Source organism: Elephas maximus, chromosome 8, assembly GCF_024166365.1.
Source record: "Elephas maximus indicus isolate mEleMax1 chromosome 8, mEleMax1 primary haplotype, whole genome shotgun sequence".
NCBI lineage: Eukaryota > Metazoa > Chordata > Mammalia > Proboscidea > Elephantidae > Elephas > Elephas maximus.
Window position 1 is genome coordinate 113,593,103 of NC_064826.1, and position 20,318 is coordinate 113,613,420.

The 20,318-nt window shown below is 36.2% G+C and overlaps 1 protein-coding gene across 3 annotated transcripts in view; it reads left to right on the forward strand.

Annotated features, from left to right (window-relative positions):
- Nucleotides 1-20,318, forward strand: part of ZPBP (zona pellucida binding protein) — a 191,562-nt gene that overhangs the window by 94,218 nt on the left and 77,026 nt on the right. For all 3 annotated transcript variants that reach the window (XM_049893820.1, XM_049893821.1, XM_049893822.1), the window contains one exon: nt 6,416-6,593. In XM_049893820.1, coding sequence (XP_049749777.1) covers nt 6,416-6,593 — 178 coding nt within the window. The remainder of the gene's footprint in view (nt 1-6,415; nt 6,594-20,318) is intronic.

Below are 20,318 nucleotides of genomic sequence, written 5' to 3' on the forward strand. Positions count from 1 at the left end.
AATCTTCTGTTCAGGCCTTTTACTTCATCATTTCTTCCTTTTGCTTTAGCTGCTCTGCATTCAAGAGCAAATTGAAGAGTCTCATCTGATATCTGTTTTGTTCTTTCTTTCCTGTCTTTTTAATGTCCTCTTGCTTTCTTCATGTATGATGTCCTTGATGTCATTCCACAACTCGTCTGGTCTACGGTCATTAGCATTCAATGCATCAAATCTATTCTTGAGAAGTTAAGTCGACAAGATCCTAAATACAACCTTGAGTATATCTCTAAATTCAGGTGGGAAATGCTCAAGGTTGTATTTAGGATCTTGTCGACTTGTTTTAATTTTCTTTAGTTTCAACTTGAACTTGCATATGAGCAATTTTTGGTACATGGCATATAATTGGGGTTTATTTTAAATCTAGTTGATAATTTCTGCCTTTTAATTGGAATATATAGAACAATTACATTTATTTCGGTTATCAATATGTTTGAGTTTAAATTCACCGTCTTGCTATTTCTCCTATATTTGTCCTATCTGTACATTTTTTCTTTTATACCGCTTTCTTTTTCATTGGTTGATCAATTATTTAGTGGATTGTGTTAATATGTGTGTCAGTGAGTGTGGGTGTATTTTTTTAATCCATTTTATGGCTTTACTTTGGCGGATGCTTTATTATTTACAAATCATAATTACTCCTGTATGTGGATTGGGTTTTGCCGTTTCATTATGTATTTTTTACCCTGGTTTTCTATTCTTAAGTTTGGGTCCCTCTCTGTCTTCTTTTGGACTGATCTAATGTTTTTAAAACAGATTTTCCTATGTTGTTTAGATGTTATACATTCTTTTTTTTTTTTTCTTTTAGTAGTTTTTCTTCAGATTTTAACATATATAATTGACAACAGAACCAACCTAATTTATTTTACCTTTCTAAAAAATACAAAAGCCTTAAAGTCCTGTAACTTTCCTGACCCCTTCCACCATTCATGGCTTGTTTCCCAGTGTTTTAGTTAGTTTTTTTTTTTTTTTTAATTTTTCCAATTATTTTTCTATCATTAAGATTGTTTGAGCAGCTCAGTGTCCGTTTAGGTTTACCCACAGCTTTATTCATTATGTTGTTGGCCCTTCCTTCTTGCATCTCAGTTTCTCCTTCTGGCCATTTTTCTTTTTTGAGAATTCATTGCACCTCCTGAGTCTGAGGATTCATTGCCATCTTCAGTTTTTGAAAATATTTAGCCAAAATCCTTTCAAAAAAAAATTTTTTTTTTGCATTTGGTTCTCTGAAATTTTACTAGATATATTTTGGATTTTCTCATTAATTTCTCCATCTCTATTTTATCATCTTAACATTTTTCTACCTGTTTATATACTATATTCTTGAGTGATTTCTTTAGATACTTACTGTATTTTATCTTTCTGTTTCCATCTGCAGCTAAATTGTTGTTCAGCCTGTCCATTGAGTTTTCAATTTCAATTCTATATGTATATATATTTTTTCATATTGACCCCTTTTCAACAGAACTTCTTGTTTTTTCTCTTGGTATCATTTTCTTTTTTGATGTTTCCATTCAATTCTTATGTCTTTATATATTTTAAACACATATATTTGTATTTTAGATAACTGCAATTTCACTATATGAATTTCTTAATAGTCTAATTTGGCTGTTGTTTTTTATCATGATGACTTATTTCATCATGTACTTCATAATTCTGGATGATGATGTCATGTTTATCACTCTATTTAGCTTAGTTTGTGTGTGTATTACTGTAGAGTTTTATGTTTGCTTTTGCCCAATGTCTCAGGGTTGTTCACAGCAAAGACCGAATTTTAAGCTGATTTTTTAGTTTGAGATATTTTAGACCACACAGAAAATGCATATAAAGTTCCCAACCCACTTTAAGGCAGACCATTGTTTAGGAATTCTTAGAGGAGTTCCACTCTGGCCCTCTCTGCTTTGACAGAGAAGCTTTCTTCTTTCTCTCTCTCTTTTTTTTTTTTTTTGTTCATTTATCTTTTTCCTGTCCACTGGTTCACTTAGAGTCTTGCTCTCTTTTTACAAGTTGAAGACTTTTCTCTTGCTCTCTTTAGGCTGGTAAATTATAACACCCTGGAATACTGAGATTATCACAGTATCGATTATGGACCCAGCTAATGTTAGGTTTGCAGATTTTTCTCATTTTTACTTTCCTTCCTTCCTTTCTTCTTTCCTTCCTCCCCCAACCCCAGCTTTTATTTTTTCTCTGATTATTGCAATGTAGCTACACAAAATCTTTGTTCTCTTTTATTCTGCTAGAAGATTTATAGCAGGAAGATTTTCAAGACATCTCGTACCAGAAAGATGTTTACCCGTGTTTCATTGATTATTCAGAGGCATTCAACTGTGCAGATCATAACAAATTATGGATAACATTGAGAAGAATGGGAATTCCAGAACACTTAATTGTGCTCATGAGGAACCCTCACATAGATCTAGAGGCAGTTGTTCGAACAGAACAAGGGGATACTGTGTGGTTTAAAGTCAGGAAAGGTGTATGTGAGGGTTGTATCCTTTCACCATACCTATTCAATCTGTATGCTAAGCAAATAATCTGAGAAGCTGGACTATCTGAAGAAGAGCGGACCTTCAGTATTGGGGAAAGACTCATTAACAACCTGCATTATGCAGATAACACAACCTTGCTTGCTGAAAGTGAAGAGGACTTGAAGCACTTACTAATGAAGATCAAAGACTACAGCCTTCAGTATGGATTGCATCTCAACATAAAGAAAACAAAAATCCTCACAACTGGACCAATGAGCAACATCATGATAAATGGGGAAAAGACTGAAGTTGCCAAGAATTTCATTTTACTTGGATCCACAATCAATAGCCATGGAAGCAACAGTCAAGAAATCAAAAGACACATTACATCGGAAAAATCTGCTGCAAAGGACCTCTTTGAAGTATTAAAAAGCAAAGATGTCACCTTGGTGTGCCTTACCCAAGCCATGGTGTTTTCAGTCACCTACTATGCATGTGAAAGCTGGACAGTGAATAATGAAGACCGAAGAAGAATTGATACCTTTGAATTGTGGCGTTGGAGAAGAATACTGAATATATCATGTGCTACCAAAAGAATAAACAAATCTGTCTTGAAAGAAGTGCACCCAGAATGCTCCTTAGATGTAAGGATGGCGAGACTATGTCTCACATACTTTGGACGTGTTGTCAGGAGGTTCAGTCCCTGGAGAAGGACATCATGCTTCATAAAGTAGAGGGTCAGCAAAAAAGAGAAAGACCCTCAATGAGATGGATTGACACGGTGGCTGCAACAGTGGGCTTAAGCATAAGAGTGATCGTAGGGATGACCAGGACCGGGCAGTGTTTCGTTCTGTTGTACATAGGGTTGCTATGAGTTGGAACCGACTTAATGGCCCCTAAAAATAACAACAGTATACCACGTGGTTGGAAATGGGGATCTTGTATTTTTATTTCATTTTTACCTGCCCACTGCCTAACTTATCTCCTTGCTTTTTCCTGTGAGAAAAACAAATCAAAACAAAAACCTAACTTAATATGCCAAATATACCAGGTTGAATCTCTAATAATTTCAAAATATAAATTACAATTTGTCTTTAATTTTTCTTCTAAGAGCTTAATTTTTTTATGCAAATTTAAATTCTTGTGGAACAACCACCACTTCAATGGCATCACTAAGGGAAAAGTATTATTTCTTGCCTTTGCTTCAGGATTGAAGTAGCCCACAAATCATCAAATGAGAGACTTCTGTTGTGAAGTCCTGAGATTCATTATACTTCTTATAGGTAAATTATAACTCTCATAGAATTCAAATTATTATTTAACCTTTTCCTTTCTTCCTCCTCCCTTTGGTTCTGCTTTCAAACTTTGTGTCATAGCTCTCTTTCTAATTCACTGACAGACATGAAACTAACAATTTTGTTTTTGATTAATCATTTTCTAGAGTCTCTACTGGAACATTTTATTATGAAATCTAGACACTGCCTCCTTTCATTTGTTGTCTGAGCACCAAAGTTGCCAATTTCTTCTACCCAAATTCACAAATCTTTCCAGTCCGTCCAAGACACCTCTAAGTATCTATTTTATTTCTCTTTTCTTAATTCCAACCCTATTCAATGACTATATGTGTTTTCCCAAAGATCCCAAAAGTAACCAGAGGGATGTATCTTACAGGTTTGATAGCCATCTGGTAGATATTAGTTCTCCCCGCGGGTGACACAATAGTTAAGAGCTACAGCTGCTCATCAAAAGGTTGGCAGTTCAAATCCACCAGCTGCTCTTTGGAAACCCTATGGGGCAGTTATATGCTGTCCTATAGGGTGGCTATGAGTCGAAATTGACAGCAACAGGTTTGGTTTTTCTGGTTTAGTGGAAACTGGAGCACTAATTAGATTCTGATCTTGTACAATATATGTTACTTGTTATCTATCCAGGAACTCCCTTAATTGTGGGTAGTTTTTGTCGGCTTGATTTTCTGGACTAACCTAGAGCAAATAGTAAACCTTTTCCATTCATCCTTATTCACTGTAACTTGGCATGGCCAGTGGAGCAGGCTGTTGTATTTAAAACAAGCTGTTCAATTTCTACATGCAAAACTTCATATATTTATAGACTGTTCATTGTTGAAAGAGTAGGGGTTTCATTTTCCAGTCTTGTAACCAAATGACCAGTCATTATAAAGCATATTCCTTCTATGTATACTCAATCATTCTATGAAGTTTTTTTTATGAGGCAAGGGGGAGCATGGGAGAATTAGAGTGGTCTAATTAATATGCCTGAATAGACATGGGATTTTTTTTTTTTAATCCAGTGTCTATTCAGGCATATTAATTCTTTGTGTCTTCAGCCAAATGATTAATTTATGGACAGTCCCAAAAATGTGATTTATTCTTATATCGTTCAAATGGTCCAAAAAGCTTTACTTTTTAATCTGCAGTCCTTATCCAACCTAAGTTTTCCTCAGTTTCACTCTTTCTCTGGTGCAAAGTATTAACGCCATATCAACCATCAGCATATTCAGTACAAGAACATTCAGTTAATGATTCAAATAAGTTTTTATCTTCTTTTTATTTGTATTAACTAGTGGATCTAGATGCTTCTTTTTAGAGGGAAAATAGGGAACAGAAATCTGATTTATATGATCATTAGCTTCATTCATTTTTCTTGGACGGGGGAAGGGGACTAGAAAGCTGAGTGATTATGAATATGTCTCCTGAAACATTTCATTTCAGTCTAGCAATAAGTAGGATTAAATAAATACCACATTTATTTGCCTCTTAAGTATTTCATTGGGGTCCTGGTGGTGCAGTGGTTAAGAACTCTACTGCTATCTAAAAAGGTCACCAGTTCTAATCCACTAGCCGCTCCTTAGAAACCCTTTGATGCAGGTCTACTCTGTCCTGTAGGGGCGCTATGAGTCAAAATTGACTCAATGGCAGTGGGTTTGTAAGTACTTCATTAAGCAAAATCATATGGTTGACCATGTAATACGTAAAAAATCCATTAGAATTTATCAAAAATCAAGGAAAACTGTTTAAACTGTGGAAGTTAGTAACTGAGTAATAGAACAAGAGGGGTTGTATATTTCGGTTGAATTTAGTATATTAAAAATCATTTTTTACAATCGTTCATATAAATTTTATGGAAGTGGTACAATTTACAAAAACTGAGTATGTTGAAAAGGTACACCGTTAATAGTTATATATTAGCATGTGTCAGTCTGTCCATACTTCTAACTAGAGGTACAGTTTTACGATTTAACATGGTAGAATTGAGCAGAACTAGCTTGTAGAGGGATTGAACTCATGACAATACCTCATACTTTAACAGGTAGAGCTTATGAGTCCCAGAAAAGTACAAACCTCTTGTTAATTTTAGGAGTCAAGCCAGAGTAATAATTATAAAGATAATTATAGATAAGAACGATGCCTTAATTATTTCGTAAACTTAATTTTTGGAACACAGAGCTAGAAGTTGTAATGTGTCTTATTCTTGTTTGAAACCCAGTATTTCGTTGTGGAATGAGTGGAGGGTATGCCTCCAGATAAGCTGCTTAAACATTTTTAAACTTTCAGTCCCTTGGAGTAAATTTAGTTCCAAAGAACTGTCTCGATTTTGCTCAGATGCCTAGCCATATATTATTCAAAATCAAAAGAGATCAAAAGGTTTAGTTATATATCTGAACAAATACTTTGTGTTATATGTGGAAGCATGTTTAGAAATATTTGAGATTTAGAGATGACTTTTTTTGTTTTTGCATGTCTTATTTATATCCGATGAACACAAGAAAAAAGAAATAACCCAAAACGTTGTTTCCCTTAACTCTAAATACATAAGCAACCTTATTTGTTCTTAAAGTACATTTATTTACATAAAGGAAGCTAATAATTTATTTTCAAATTGTATTTATGTTTTAGGCTAAAAATCTCATAGAGAGATTTTTTAATCAACAAGTAGAAGTTCTAGGCAAACGTGCAGAGCCATTGCCTGAAATATACTATATTGAAGGTACCCTCCAAATGGTTTGGATTAATCGCTGCTTTCCAGGGTATGGAATGAATGCCCTTATACATCCAAAGTGTCCTGAGTGCTGTGGTATGTAATGAACTCTGATATCATTTTTTTATATTTATAAAAATTCACTTATTTTTATTATGCCTATCGCATATTTTCACTATCATTTGAATATTCTTTAGCTTATTTGAAGTCATGTTTTTGAAAAGACTATGTGAATCTGAAGATGTAAAAGAAATAAAGCTGGTTGAATTCCAGTCTTGGTATTAATATTACAGCAAAGAGAGTTAGTGGCATTAGGCAGTTGTCTTAGAGAAGATACAAGTAATTAACAGTTTTGAGTTACTTAGCATTGTTGTCAGTTGTTGTTCTTGATAGTTGCCTAGAGTTGGCTGCAACTTGTAGTGACCCCACATACAACAGAACTAAACATTGCTTAGGTCTTTGCCGTATTCGTGGTCATCGATATGCTCAGGTCCATTGCTGTAGTCACTGTATTTTGAATGCCTTCCAACCTCGGGGCCTCATCTTCCAGTGCAGTGTCATTGGCTGATTTTTTAAAAGCATTTCACCAGGCCTTTCTTCCTAGTCTGCTTTAGTCTAGAAGCTCTGCAGAAACCTGTCCACCCTGGGTGACCCTTTTGATATTTAAAATATCAGTGGCATAGCTTCCAGCATCCTAGCAACACACAAGTCCTACAGTATGACACACTGACAGAGGGGTGGTGGCACTTAGAGTTACTTACCCTGAAGGAGCCAAATGATATTTTGTTTGTAATCCATTATTGATGGGTCTGGGTTTGTATAGTCTAAGGTAGGTATCTTTTTTATTATTATTATTTTTTCCTTTTGGAATAAGTATACAATTCTTCTATTACCAATTGTTTTTTTAAGACTTTTAATTCTAGCACTAAAGGATCTGAGCGACTAGCTGAAGTTTATCCATCTTCATCCTTATTGTAGAAGAGAGTTCTGTAGAGATTGCTGGCTTAGGATGAGTACTTAGATTCAGAGTCTTTGAATATCTATTATTAGGAATTGAGTGAGACCATTTTCAGTCTTTAAAGACTTTCTAATATAAAAAAATAAACATTTTTTTTATATAAATGTCACTAAATTGGTATCATTTTGGTTCAGTTTTCTGTTGTTATTTTGTGCTCTTTCTACTCTCTTTAATTAGATTAAAAGGCCTCATACAATAGAGCATGAAACATTCTTTATGCTTTGCTTTATTTGACTTGATTTTGCTTTTAAATTTGTTTTGTGGTTTTTTGTTTAAATGTATTACATACCTATACAAATATACATATTTGACAAAATGTACTAAAAAGGAAATATAAATCCAAAAATAAAGCATTTCCAAATTCTAACTTTTTATAATCTGTGACTGTGTATATCAGCCTAGAGCACAGATAAGGATGAAAAAAAGGCTTGGAAATACCAAGCAAAGAAATCAGAACCCAGTAGCTTAGTTGTCTGTTTATATGCATTTATATTTTCATTCAGTAAAGTTTTAAGATGAGCTAAAATTGGTAAAATATTTGCTCTTATTAATTCCAGTGATTTTGGAGTAATTAAAATAGCTCTTTAAAATGAAGTAATATTTTCAAGTATCTAAGAAATACAAATAATTTTACCATTCTAAAACATTTTCTGCGTTTATGAAATTTTAGGCAATGACACAATTGTCAGGTTCTGTAATTCCATCATGTAATTATAAAATTCAATTTATTATGTGCAGTATATTTGACCAAATTCAATGATCAATTACTATATTCCAGACATCAGACCCCATAAGAAGAATACAAGAGAACATATAAATCTCAATATTCTGTCTCTCATATACTGTTTCGAGAATTATGTGGTCTCTGCCCACAGAATTTAGAGACATAGGAAATGCATAGACAAGACAGGGAACAAGAGACTGTTAAGTTGTGGAAAAGAGATGGAAAGGAGATAAGGTAAAGAAAACTGAGTTAGAAATGGGTTAAATCTTAGAGGATTAATGTAGTTGAGATGTCTGTCTGGATGATTTGAGACTTGACGTAGGACTTTGAACGAATGATTCCGGGTTAGTAAGTACAATCCAAGCAAGGGCATCAGTGAATATCAGTGGGGGAATTTAGCTAACTTGGGCTAGAGGGTTGGTATACTGAGAACTAGGAAACATAACAGAACTTGATTAAAAAAATGGATGATTTAAAATCGAATTAGGCAGTAGGAGACACCTTTGAGAAGCCAAAAAACCCAGGGCCATAGAGTTGATTCTGACTCATAGCGACCCTATAGGATAGAGTACAACTGCCCCATAGAGTTTCCAAGAAGCGCCTGGCGGATTTCAACTGCCGACCCTTTGGTTAGCAGCCGTAGCACTTAATCACTATACCACCAGGGTTTCGAGAAAATTTATTTTTATAATTGTCGATAGGTCCGTTATTTTTTTCTACAGATTTTTTTTTTATTGTCCTTTATGTGGTCGATAGTTTATTAACTAGTGATTTGCTAAATTTTAAATTTTATTTTGTGGTAAACTAAGATTTTTAATTTAGAAGTCCCTGTGTGCGGTTATCATCTCTACAGTCTAATTAACCAATATTAAGCTCCTTGTTTTGAACAAACTAGGGCTTATTAAAATATAATATGACTTTCAGGTCCTCATTACACACAGTATTTTTTGTCCATATTACGTAAGGTGATCACTCTACCATTTTAAAACAGCACATAATCATTCTCCAAACTGAAAGTATAAAATATATTCATGGTGACACTAGTTATAAGACAAAATTAACATATTGAAAGAACTTAAAATCTGTGGAAGTGTGAAATGAAATCCTAGATAGAAGCACATAAAATATATGGGCATTTTATGAAATGACTTATTTCCGGAATGAAAATGCACTAAGTTTATGTTCAGTAAAAAAGATTGATTTAAGTCAGGTCATATTTGTTATCTGAGAGAAGTTTATTTACTTTTTCTTTTTATGATATCTTCCTTTGCCCATTTAATTTTTACCTCTAGAAGGCAAAGATTATTTACTTATAAATTAGGTGGGACTCAACATTTCTACTTCTTTTCTAATTTATTTAGCAATTTTTAATTAATGTTCACTATAAAATTTCTCTATAGCTTTACATTTCACAGTGCTTATTTATCTGTCATTCTCGTCAGCAGTTTTGACACTGCAAAAAGAAAAAGCTTTAATCAAATTCATGAATCATAGGTGCCTCACAATTTCATAATTTGTATCAAGCTACAACAGCCAAAAACCAGATAGAATATAGTATTTTCTGATTAAATTTTGTCTGAACACAGATTCTGAAATGTATTGTACTATATAATTTCTATTATTTCTAGTTAACCATCTTTGAAACTTTGTCCCATCTATTCTTCTTTCCCCATTTTATCACCTCAAAAAAACCACTTATGGGTCAAATAACATTTTTTTTTTTTACATGCTTCCCCTTCTCCACACCTACCTCTGTTTAAACTCTGACAACAGTTTTAAAATGTAATGTATATCAAAATTACATGAAGGTTTTTTCAAAAATACACTCAAAGATAGAGAACTAGACATCTGCATTATAATAAGTTCCGTAGGAAATTCTCATGCACATGAAAGTTTAGGAAATCTTGAATATTAATGTTAATAGACAATACCTGGACAGAATGCCAATCCTCCTACTGGGGCAACAGACTCTTTGCCATTGACTATTATGGATTGAGGAGCCCTGGTGGCACAGCATTTAAGAGCTATGGCTACTAACAGAAAGCTCGGCAGTTGGAATCTGCCAGGTGATCCTTGGAAACCTTATAGGGCAGTTCTACTCTGTCTTCTAGGGTCACTGTGAGTTGGAATCCACCCATTGGCAATGGGTTTGGTTTGGTTTTTTGGTTTGCTGTCGGGTTGATTCCAACTCATAGCAACCCTAGAGGGCAGCGTAGAACTGTTCTGTAGGGCTTCCTAGGCTGTAATCTTTATGGGGGCCGATTGCCTGTTTTTTTCTCTCATGGAGCGGCTGGTGAATTTGAACCACCAGCTTTTCAGTTGGCAGCCAAGCACTTTATCCACTGTGCCACTAGGGCTTCTTTATTAAATCAGTTTATTAATTTTTTGTCAAGAATACCAAAGAAATAATGCTCTCATTCTTCATAACTTATTATTTGGAATGATAACTTTGATCTCCTAGTTAAGGTGCTATCTGCCACATTTCTGCACTGTAGAATAACTTTTGTATGTCTTTGTAATCAGTGTCTTGTTAGAAATACTTTGCGACTATGGAAATATGCTGATGTTACCATCCACTGATGATACTTGCCTGTGAAATCCGTTAATGTGTTTGCCTAATGTCAGTTTTCTATATTCATTATTTCTTATATGTTTATTGACTGGGATTATACCCTAAGGGAGAGCTGTTTTCTCTCCATTTCTTTATTTATTGTTACTTATTTGTTTGTAAGTATGGACTCATCAATATTTTATTCTTTGATTTATAATCCATTGCTATCATTATTTATTTTGCTGCTCAGTTTGTCCCAGATTTACCCCTTGCAAACTCTCTCAAGTAGATTCTGTATTCTTTACACATTTACACATGCCCTCATAATTTTTTGAGGACTTTCTTGCTTTCTGGCACCACAAGATACTCCAGGCATACCTGTGTTTTCCCTATTTCTCCAAGGAGCTCTGCTTCTTTTTAATGGATAATGGTACTTAGAAGCCCAGACCTGTATGATAAGTGTGCTCATTGCTACTGGCTTGTCATTGCTTCTAAGGCTTGTCAAGAAACAGAGCTAGGAAATGTATGTATGCATAATCACACGTCCATACATACACATCAGTATTTATTTATACATCTATCCATCTTACATGAATTAAAATCCATGGGGTTTTACTCATGCCTCCAATTCCTATCACATACCTCAAGGTTCATTCTGCTCTTCCCATTTTCTTATTTGGAAATCCTTTCTGTAATATTGAGATTTATAGATCTTATTGGTTACATTATTTTCTCAATTCTAGTATATGTGTAAAGTAGCTTTAGAATTACTAACCCTATATAAAACAAATTCACCAACTGGAGTGCAGTACTTGTGTACAGTTTTTTTGTTTGTTTGTTTTGCTTTGTCTTTAGCCTTCACTATACAGTTAAAAGGAAACCCTGGTGGTGTAGTGGTTAAGTGCTACGGCTGCTAACCAAAGGATCGGCAGTTCGATTCCACCAGGTGCTCCTTGGAAAATCTGTGGAGCAGTTCTACTTGGTCCTATGGTTTTTATACAGTTAAAAATGCTGTTTTTCAACATAGGATCATTATTTTATTCATTTGTAATGGTTTATATTTCATTATGGACCCCCCAACATCCTGATTGATTTTTATTTAATTATAAATTAGGGATGCAAACTCATTAGTTTCTGGTTTATCCTTGCTGTATTGCTTTTTCACAAATGAACTTTATATGTGAATCTTTTTCTATATGCTATTTTTTCTTATATGAATAGTAGCATATGATGCATACTGTTTAGAACTTTGTTCTTTTCACTTCACAAAAGATCCTGGAAATCACTCCATACTTACTTATATAGATATTTCTTATCTTTCTTTATAGCTGCATGGTACTTCATTGTGTGGATGTACCATGGTTTATTTAACCGTTCTCTTATGCCTGGGCATTTAGTTTGTTTCTAATATTTTAAAATTATAACTTTGTGCATATGTATCTTCATCTTATTAGAGATATATCTTTAAGGTATATTCCCAGAAGTGAGATTGCTGAGTAAAAGGTAAGTTTATATGTAGTTTGATTAGGTGTTGCCCAGTTCCCTTCCAGAAGGGTAGAGTCTGTTTATATGCCCACTAGTCAAAAGAAGATGTTGACATACTTCTAAATTTTCATTAATCTGATATATGAGTAATGATATCTTAGTTTTGGTATAAGTTGAAATTTTCTCTTATGTTTTTTATGTTAAATTTGTTTTTTACATGTATGAGAACCATGCCCATACCCCGTGCTGTCAAGTTGGTTCAGATTCATAGCAACCTTATAGGACAGAGTAGAACTGCCCCATAGGGTTTCTAAGGAGCGGCTGGTGTATTTGAACTGCTGACCCTTTGTTTTACAGCGCAGACCTTAACTGCAGCACAACCAGGGCTTCATAAGAGCCACTTAGGGGCCATCTCCTTATATTTTTGTGAATTGACAGTTCACGTATTTCTCCTTTTTTCTATTGAGTTTTGATCCATTGCTCCCCATTGTTTTAAAGAGTTATTTATATCTTAGGGATATTAGCTCTGTGTGGGAAATGTTGCAACTATTTTCTGCCAGTTTGTTAGTTTTCTTTTGAATTTTCATAGTGATTTTTGCCATGAATTTCAAAAATGTTCTCTAGTTAAATTTACCAATTTTCTTAATGCCTCTGGACTATTGGGTCCTTTTAATATGTAGATTTCATGTCTTCTTTTTATTTCTGGGGAATTTTATTGCATTCTACTTTCGAATATAATACTGTGTGATTGTTTTTTCCTTCTTCAGAGATTCCAATTATACAAATGTTTTTCCTGTTTTCCTTTGTCTTTTATTTGGTGTATTTCACTCTGACACATTTTACTTCCTTTATTTTGTTTTCATTCTCTTGGTTGTGTTCCTGCCTTCCTTTAATATCCCATATTCAATTTCCCCCCAACGTGTCTGTCAGTTTGTCCTACCGTGGGAGCTTGTGTGTTGCTGTGATGCTGGAAGCTATGCCACTGGTATTCAGATACCAGCAGGGTCACCCATGGAGGACAGGTTTCAGCTGAGCTTCCAGACTAAGACAGACTAGGAAGAAGGACCCAGCAGTCTACTTCTGAAAAGCGTTAGCCGTGAAAACCTTATGAATAGCAGCGGAACATTGTCTGATACAGTGCTGGAAGATGAGCCCCCCAGGTTGGAAGGCACCCAAAAGATGCCTGGGGAAGAGCTGCCTCCTCAAAGTAGAGTCGACCTTAGTGATGTGGGTGGAGTAAAGGTTTCGGGACCTTCATTTGCTGATGTGGCATGACTCAAAATGAGAAGAAACAGCTGCAAACATCCATTAATAATCGGAACCTGGCATGTGTGAAGTATGAATCTAGGAAAATTGGAAATTGTCAAGAATGAAATGGAATGCATAAACATCGATATCCTAGGCATTAGTGAGCTGAAGTGGACTGGTATTGGCCATTTTGAATCGGACAATCATATAGTCTACTATGCTGGGAATGACAACTTGAAGAGGAACGGTGTTGCATTCATCGTCAAAAAGAATGTTTCAAGATCTATCCTGAAGTACGATGCTGTCAGTGATAGGATAATATCCATACCCCTACAAGGAAGTCCAGTTAATACGACTATTATTCAAATTTATACACCAACCACTAGGGCCAAGGATGAAGAAATAGAAGATTTTTATCAGCTGCTATAGTCTGAAATTGATCGAACATGCAATCAAGATGCATTGGTAATTACTGGCGACTGGAATGGGAAAGTTGGAAACAAAGAAGAAGGATCAGTAGTTGGAAAATATGGCCTGGGTGAGAGAAACAATGCCGGAGATCAAATGATAGAGTTTTGCAAAACCAACGACTTCTTCATTGCAAATACCTTCTTTCACCAACATAAACGGCAACTATACACATGGACCTCGCCAGATGGAACACACAGAAATGCAGTTGACTGCATCTGTGGAAACAGACGATGGAAAAGCGCAATATCATCAGTCAGAACAAGACCAGGGGCCGACTATGGAAAAGACCATCAATTGCTCCTATGCAGGTTCAAGCTGAAACTGAAGAAAATCAGAGCAAGTCCATGAGAGCCATAATATGACCTTGAGTATATCCTACCTGAATTTAGAGACCATCTCAAGAATAGATTTGACTCATTGAACACTAGTGAGCGAAGACCAGACCAGTTGTGGAATGACATCAAGGACATCATCCGTGAAGAAAGCAAGAGGTCACTGAAAAGACAGGAAGGAAAGAAAAGACCAAGATGGATGTTGGAGGAGACTCTGAAACTTGCTCTTGAGTGTCGAGCAGCTAAAGCAAAAGGAAGAATTGATGAAGTAAAAGAACTGAACAGAAGATTTCAAAGGGCCTCTTGAGAAGACAAAATAAAGTATTATAATGACATATGCAAAGAGCTGGAGATGGAAAACCAAAAGGGAAGAACGCGTTCGGTGTTTCTCAAACTGAAAGAACTGAAGAAAAAATTCAGGCCTCAAGTTGCAATAGTGAAGGTTTCCATGGGGAAAATATTAAATGATGCAGGAAGCATCAAAAGAAGATGGAAGGAATGCACAGAGTCATTATACCAAAAAGAATTAGTCGATATTCAACCATTTCAAGAGGTGGCATATGATCAGGAACCGATGTACTGAAGGAAGAAGTCCAAGCTGCTCTGAAGGCATTGGCAAAAAACAAGGCTCCAGGAATTGATGGAATATCAAATGAGATGTTTCAACAAACAGATGCAGTGCTGGAGGTGCTCACTCATCTCTGCCAAGAAATATGGAAGACAGCTTCCTGGCCAACTGACTGGAAGAGATCCATATGTATGCCTATTCCCAAGAAAGGTGATCCAACCGAATGTGGAGATTATGGAACAATATCATTAATATCACACACAAGCAAAATTTTGTTGAAGATCATTCAAAAACAGCTGCTGCGGTATATCGACAGGGAACTGCCAGAAGTTCAGGCTGGTTTCAGAAGAGGACGTGGAACCAGGGACATCATTGCTGATGTCAGATGAGTCCTGGCTGAAAGCAGAGAATACCAGAAGGATGTTTACCTGTGTTTTATTGACTATGCAAAGGCATTTGACTGTGTGGATCATAACAAACTATGGATAACACTGCGAAGAATGGGAATTCCAGAACACTTAATTGTGCTCATGAGGAACCTTTACATGGATCAAGAGGCAGTTGTTCAGACAGAACAAGGGGATACTGGTTGGTTTAAAGTCAGGAAAGGTGTGCGTCAGGATTGTATTCTTTCACCATACCTATTTAATCTGTATGCTGAACAAATAATACGAGAAGCTGGACTATATGAAGAAGAATGTGGTATCAGGATTGGAGGAAGACTCATTGACAACCTACATTATGCAGATGACACAACCTTGCTTGCTGAAAGTGAAGAGGGCTTGAAGCACTTACTAATGAAGATCAAAGACCACAGCCTTCTGCATGGATTACTCCTCAACATAAAGAAAACAAAAATCCTCACAACTGGACCAATGAGCAACATCATGATAAATGGAGAAAAGATTGAAGTTGTCAAGGATTTCATTTTACTTGGATCCACAATCAACAGCCATGGAAGTAGCAGTAAAGAAATCAAAAGACCCATTGCATTGGGCAAATCTTTTGCAAAGGACCTCTTCAAAGTGTTGAAGAGCAAAGATGTCACCCTGAAGACTAAGGTGTGCCTGACCGAAGTCATGGTATTTTCAATCACATCATATGCATGTGAAAGCTGGACAATGAATAAAGAAGACTGAAGAAGAGTTGACGCCTTTGAATTGTGGTGTTGGCAAAGAATATTGAATATACCATGGACTGCCAAAAGAATAAACAAATCTGTCTTGGAAGAAGTGTGGCCAGAATGCTCCTTAGAGGCAAGGATGGTGAAACTGTGTCTTAAATACTTTGGACACGTTGTCAGGAGGGATGAGTCCCTGGAGAAGGACATCATGCTTGGCAGAGTACAGGGTCAGCGAAAAAGAGGAAGACCCTCAACAAGTTGGATTGACCCAGTGGCTGCAACAATGAGCTCAAGTATAACAATGATTGTAAGGATGGCGCAGGACCGGGCAGTGTTTCGTTCTGTTGTGCATAGGATTGCTATGATTTGGAACCAACTCGAAAGCACCTAACAACAGCAACAATTCAATTTTTATTTGACATTGTTTCCCCTTGAATGCCTTGAAATATTTTCATTTCCAAAGTAATTTTTTTTCCATTTCTTTAGTCAATTGACTGTCTCTTAATTTTTTCTTTTTTATTTATTTTCAAAGGAGTGTTTGAGTTATGTATAATTCAGTTTGCATTGTTGTCTTACAGTGCCCTTATGCTTCACAGTGTTTTTTGGGGGAAATTTTTGTCAGTCGATGTGAGTTTAGTCTCGTTTTCTGATTTTTTGTAGTGAGGCTTATAGGTATCGTTTTATGTTTATTTTTATGGTATTGAGTGTTTGACAAAGTTTCTAGTTTAATAGCATCCTTTTCATCTTTATTTATTCATTTTTTTAATCATTAGAGTAATAATGTGCCCTCCTCTTTTTTTTTCCTTCTTGAAAGACCCTAGTTTTTCTTGTTTTGCTTTTTTTCTCCTTCACTACCCATTTGTCCAAGGGCACTTTTCACTTTCTGCTTGCCTTTTTTCTCCTCCAAAAGATATAATTTGAAGGATCGTTACTTCAAATTGCAGCCCTGTGGGACAAAGAACCAGGTTTGGACTTTTGTCTGGTTTTTAAAAATAGCTTGAGTAATCAAGGGGCTTTTGTTTTATAAAACAGCCAGGCAATAGATAAACATATGCAGATAAGTTGGGAGTACCCAGCTCATCACTTTAGCAACAGGTCTCAGGAAGGGAGCCTTTTGGTGTCAAGTCTGTTTTGACTCATGGTGACCCTGTAGGACAGAGTAGAGCTGCCCCATAGGGTTTCCAAGGAGAGGCTTGGTAGATTCAAACTGCCGACCTTTTGGTTAGCAGCGAAGCTCTTAACCACTGCACTACGATGGCTCATTCAGGAGAAAGGGGGCATGATTCCCCCCTCCAACCTTTGAGGCCTGATGTTTGTCCATGTGGCATGTCACATGGGCTTTGAGGTATAAAATGGCTGGGCAGGAGACCTCAGTTTCCCTCAGCTACGATGCTAGTGGGCAGCTGGTATAGCAGAATCTTTCAGCCCATGTAACTAAGCCTACTTGGCTTGGGAAGGACTAGAAGAAGGTAGGCCTCCCTTTGGGTACGCATAGAATAGGCATTAACTCTGCCTAGACAGCCTTATTGAGTTAGGGGATGCTCAAAAATGGATTTGGTTTCCTGGGTTGAAGGTTTAAGGTCATGGTTTCATGGGATATCCCAGTTAATTGGTCTAATAATAATGTTTAGTGTTTCTCTTCTACCTCCTAGTTCATTGAGTAGTGCCTTGGGTCTTAAAAGCTTGCAAGCAGCCATCCAAGGCACAATAATTGGTCTCTATTCGCCTGAAGCAACAGAGGAAGAAGGAAAGTCAGGAATAGGAGGAGGATACGGAATATGTGGCTCATAGCCTCTTTTGCCATGAGACCGGAAGAACTGGATGGTGCCCGGCTACCATTGTTGAATATTTTGATCAAAGATTCTGTGGAAGAATCCTGATCAACAGGGATAAAATGAAGAATGGAAAATGGAAATTATCATGGAACTCCTGACTTTCTGGAGCCATAGAGATGGATGAACCCCTGAAACTATTGCTCTGAGATGATTTTAAACCTTAAACTGAAAATATCCCCTGAAGTATTCTTAAAACAAAACAGTCTAACCGAACTAGTAAAAAATGTCTGCCTTAAGCATTATGTATGTTTACACAAATAAAGTGTGCCTTCTACGTTTGTTTGCCAGCCATGCCCTCCACCAGTGAGGTATTTTCATAAGTGCGCTATGCCAATTTTTTTTTACAGCAACATGTAAAAACATTTGGCATAGTGGCACTTATGAAAATTCCTCACTGGGGGAAGGCACGGTTGGCAAACAAATGTAGAAGGTGTATATTTTTTGTGTAAAAATAGAGTATATGGGATCAAAGTGACGACAGTAACTCGAGAGATTAGATAGAAACCTTAGAGGACAACGAGTTTATATTAATGGCGTGGAACAGCTCAGAAAAGTAGGGTGAGAATGGTTGCACAACTCAAAGAAAGTAATCAGTGTCACTGAATCGTACATGTAGAAAAAGTTGAATTGGTGTGTGTTTTGCCATGTATTATCTGAACAGCAACAAAATTAAAAAAAAAAAAAAGGAATCACGTTTGTCCTGGTGTGCTGTCTGCTTCTTGTTATAAGTAAAAGAGCTACTTTCTCTGTACTAATGCTCTAGGAGCATCTGGTATGTTCAGACTCTGATCAGCAGAATGTGATGTTCATGGAGGAATCATTACTTACGATAGGTACATTTTTCTAATGGCTGTAGCTAATTAGAAATTGAAGACACACTGAATGTCTTGCGGACACTTTTGAGTCCCTTACCTGTCATCTGTACTCTGAGGTACCCAAATACTCTTTTAGTACTTTCAGACTTAAAATTGACCCACTCTTTCTGGTTGTAGTTTTAATCAGTATTAGACATGTCACTAAGTCTCTACTTATTGCAATGGGATGGAGATGAGGTCGGAGAGTGAGCATATTGGATTTGGTGTTTTTCTTTCTGTTTTCCTTAAAGTTCTTTGAGGTTTAGGCATTTTTTCTGTCTCAGCTTAGTCTGATGGCATGATTTTTTGTGTCATTTTATTTTTCCCTTCTGTATTGTTTTCAGGTAAAATAGGGAGACATGGGAGTCTAGGCAGATCTCATTCGTCAGTTACTTCGAAGTTCCCATTTTTTTTTTTTAACTCCTGTTTTAATCTTCTGTTCCTAGTGTGTAGATGTATCTTTGATTTTTTTTACATTTATTTTTGTCTATTATTTTAAAGATTCTTTTGGATTTTCTGTGACTATTTACATCTGCAAAAAATAATACTTTTGTTCTTCCTTTCTGGTTACTAAACTTTTTAATGCTTTTTATGTGTAACTATCCTGAATATAGATTGAAACAGTAACTGCAACAATGAGCTCAAGCATAACAATGATTGTAAGGATGGTACAGAACCGGGCAGTGTTACGTTGTGTTGTGCATAGGGTTGTTATGAGTCGGAACTGACTCGACGGCACCAAACAACAACAACATCCTGAATAGGACCTCTAGGACCCTGTAAAATAACAAGGGTGAGAGAGTAGGTATCATTCACATTTGGATCTATAGGCAAAGGTTTTAAAAACTTAATCATTGTGTATAGCTCTTACGTTTAGTTTTTGGAGAACCTCTTTATTAAGACTGTTTCCTTGTGTTTATAGTTTGCTCAGAGATTATTTTTAATGCCACAGAGTTTAATCAGATATTTTTCCTTGCATGCATTGAGATGATAGATGATTCTACTCTCTTCATTTATTAATGTAGAGGGGTTTTGTTGTTATTTTGTTTTACTTTGTCTTTAACCCTGGTGGTGTAGTGTTTAAGAACCGTGGCTGCTAACCAGAAGGTCGGCAGCTCGAATCCACCAGGCGCTCCTTGGAAACTCTGTGGGGGCAGTTCTGCTCTGTCCCCTAGGGTCGCTATGAGTCAGAGTCGACTTGATGGCAATGGGTTTGGCGTTTGGTTTGGTTTAATATTGGTGGTGCTGTGGTTAAGCGCTTGGCTGCTAACAGGAAATTTGGTGATTTGAACCTACCCAGAGGCTCTTCGGGAGAAAGACCTGGCGATCTGCTTCTGTAAAGATTACAGCCAACAAAACTCAATAGGGCAGCTCTTCACTGTCACATGTGAGTCATAATTGAATTGATGGAATTTAACTTCCACAACCACCACAAACATATTTGCATTTCTGGAATAAACTGAAGTAGATCCTCATGTATTATCATTTTATATAACTGCTTCTTGTTAATATTTCACAAAAAGTATTTTATCTGTGATTATGAGAGATTTGCCCTATAATATTTCTTTTCATACTTTTCTAGCAAGATTTTGACACAAGGTTATGCCAGCCA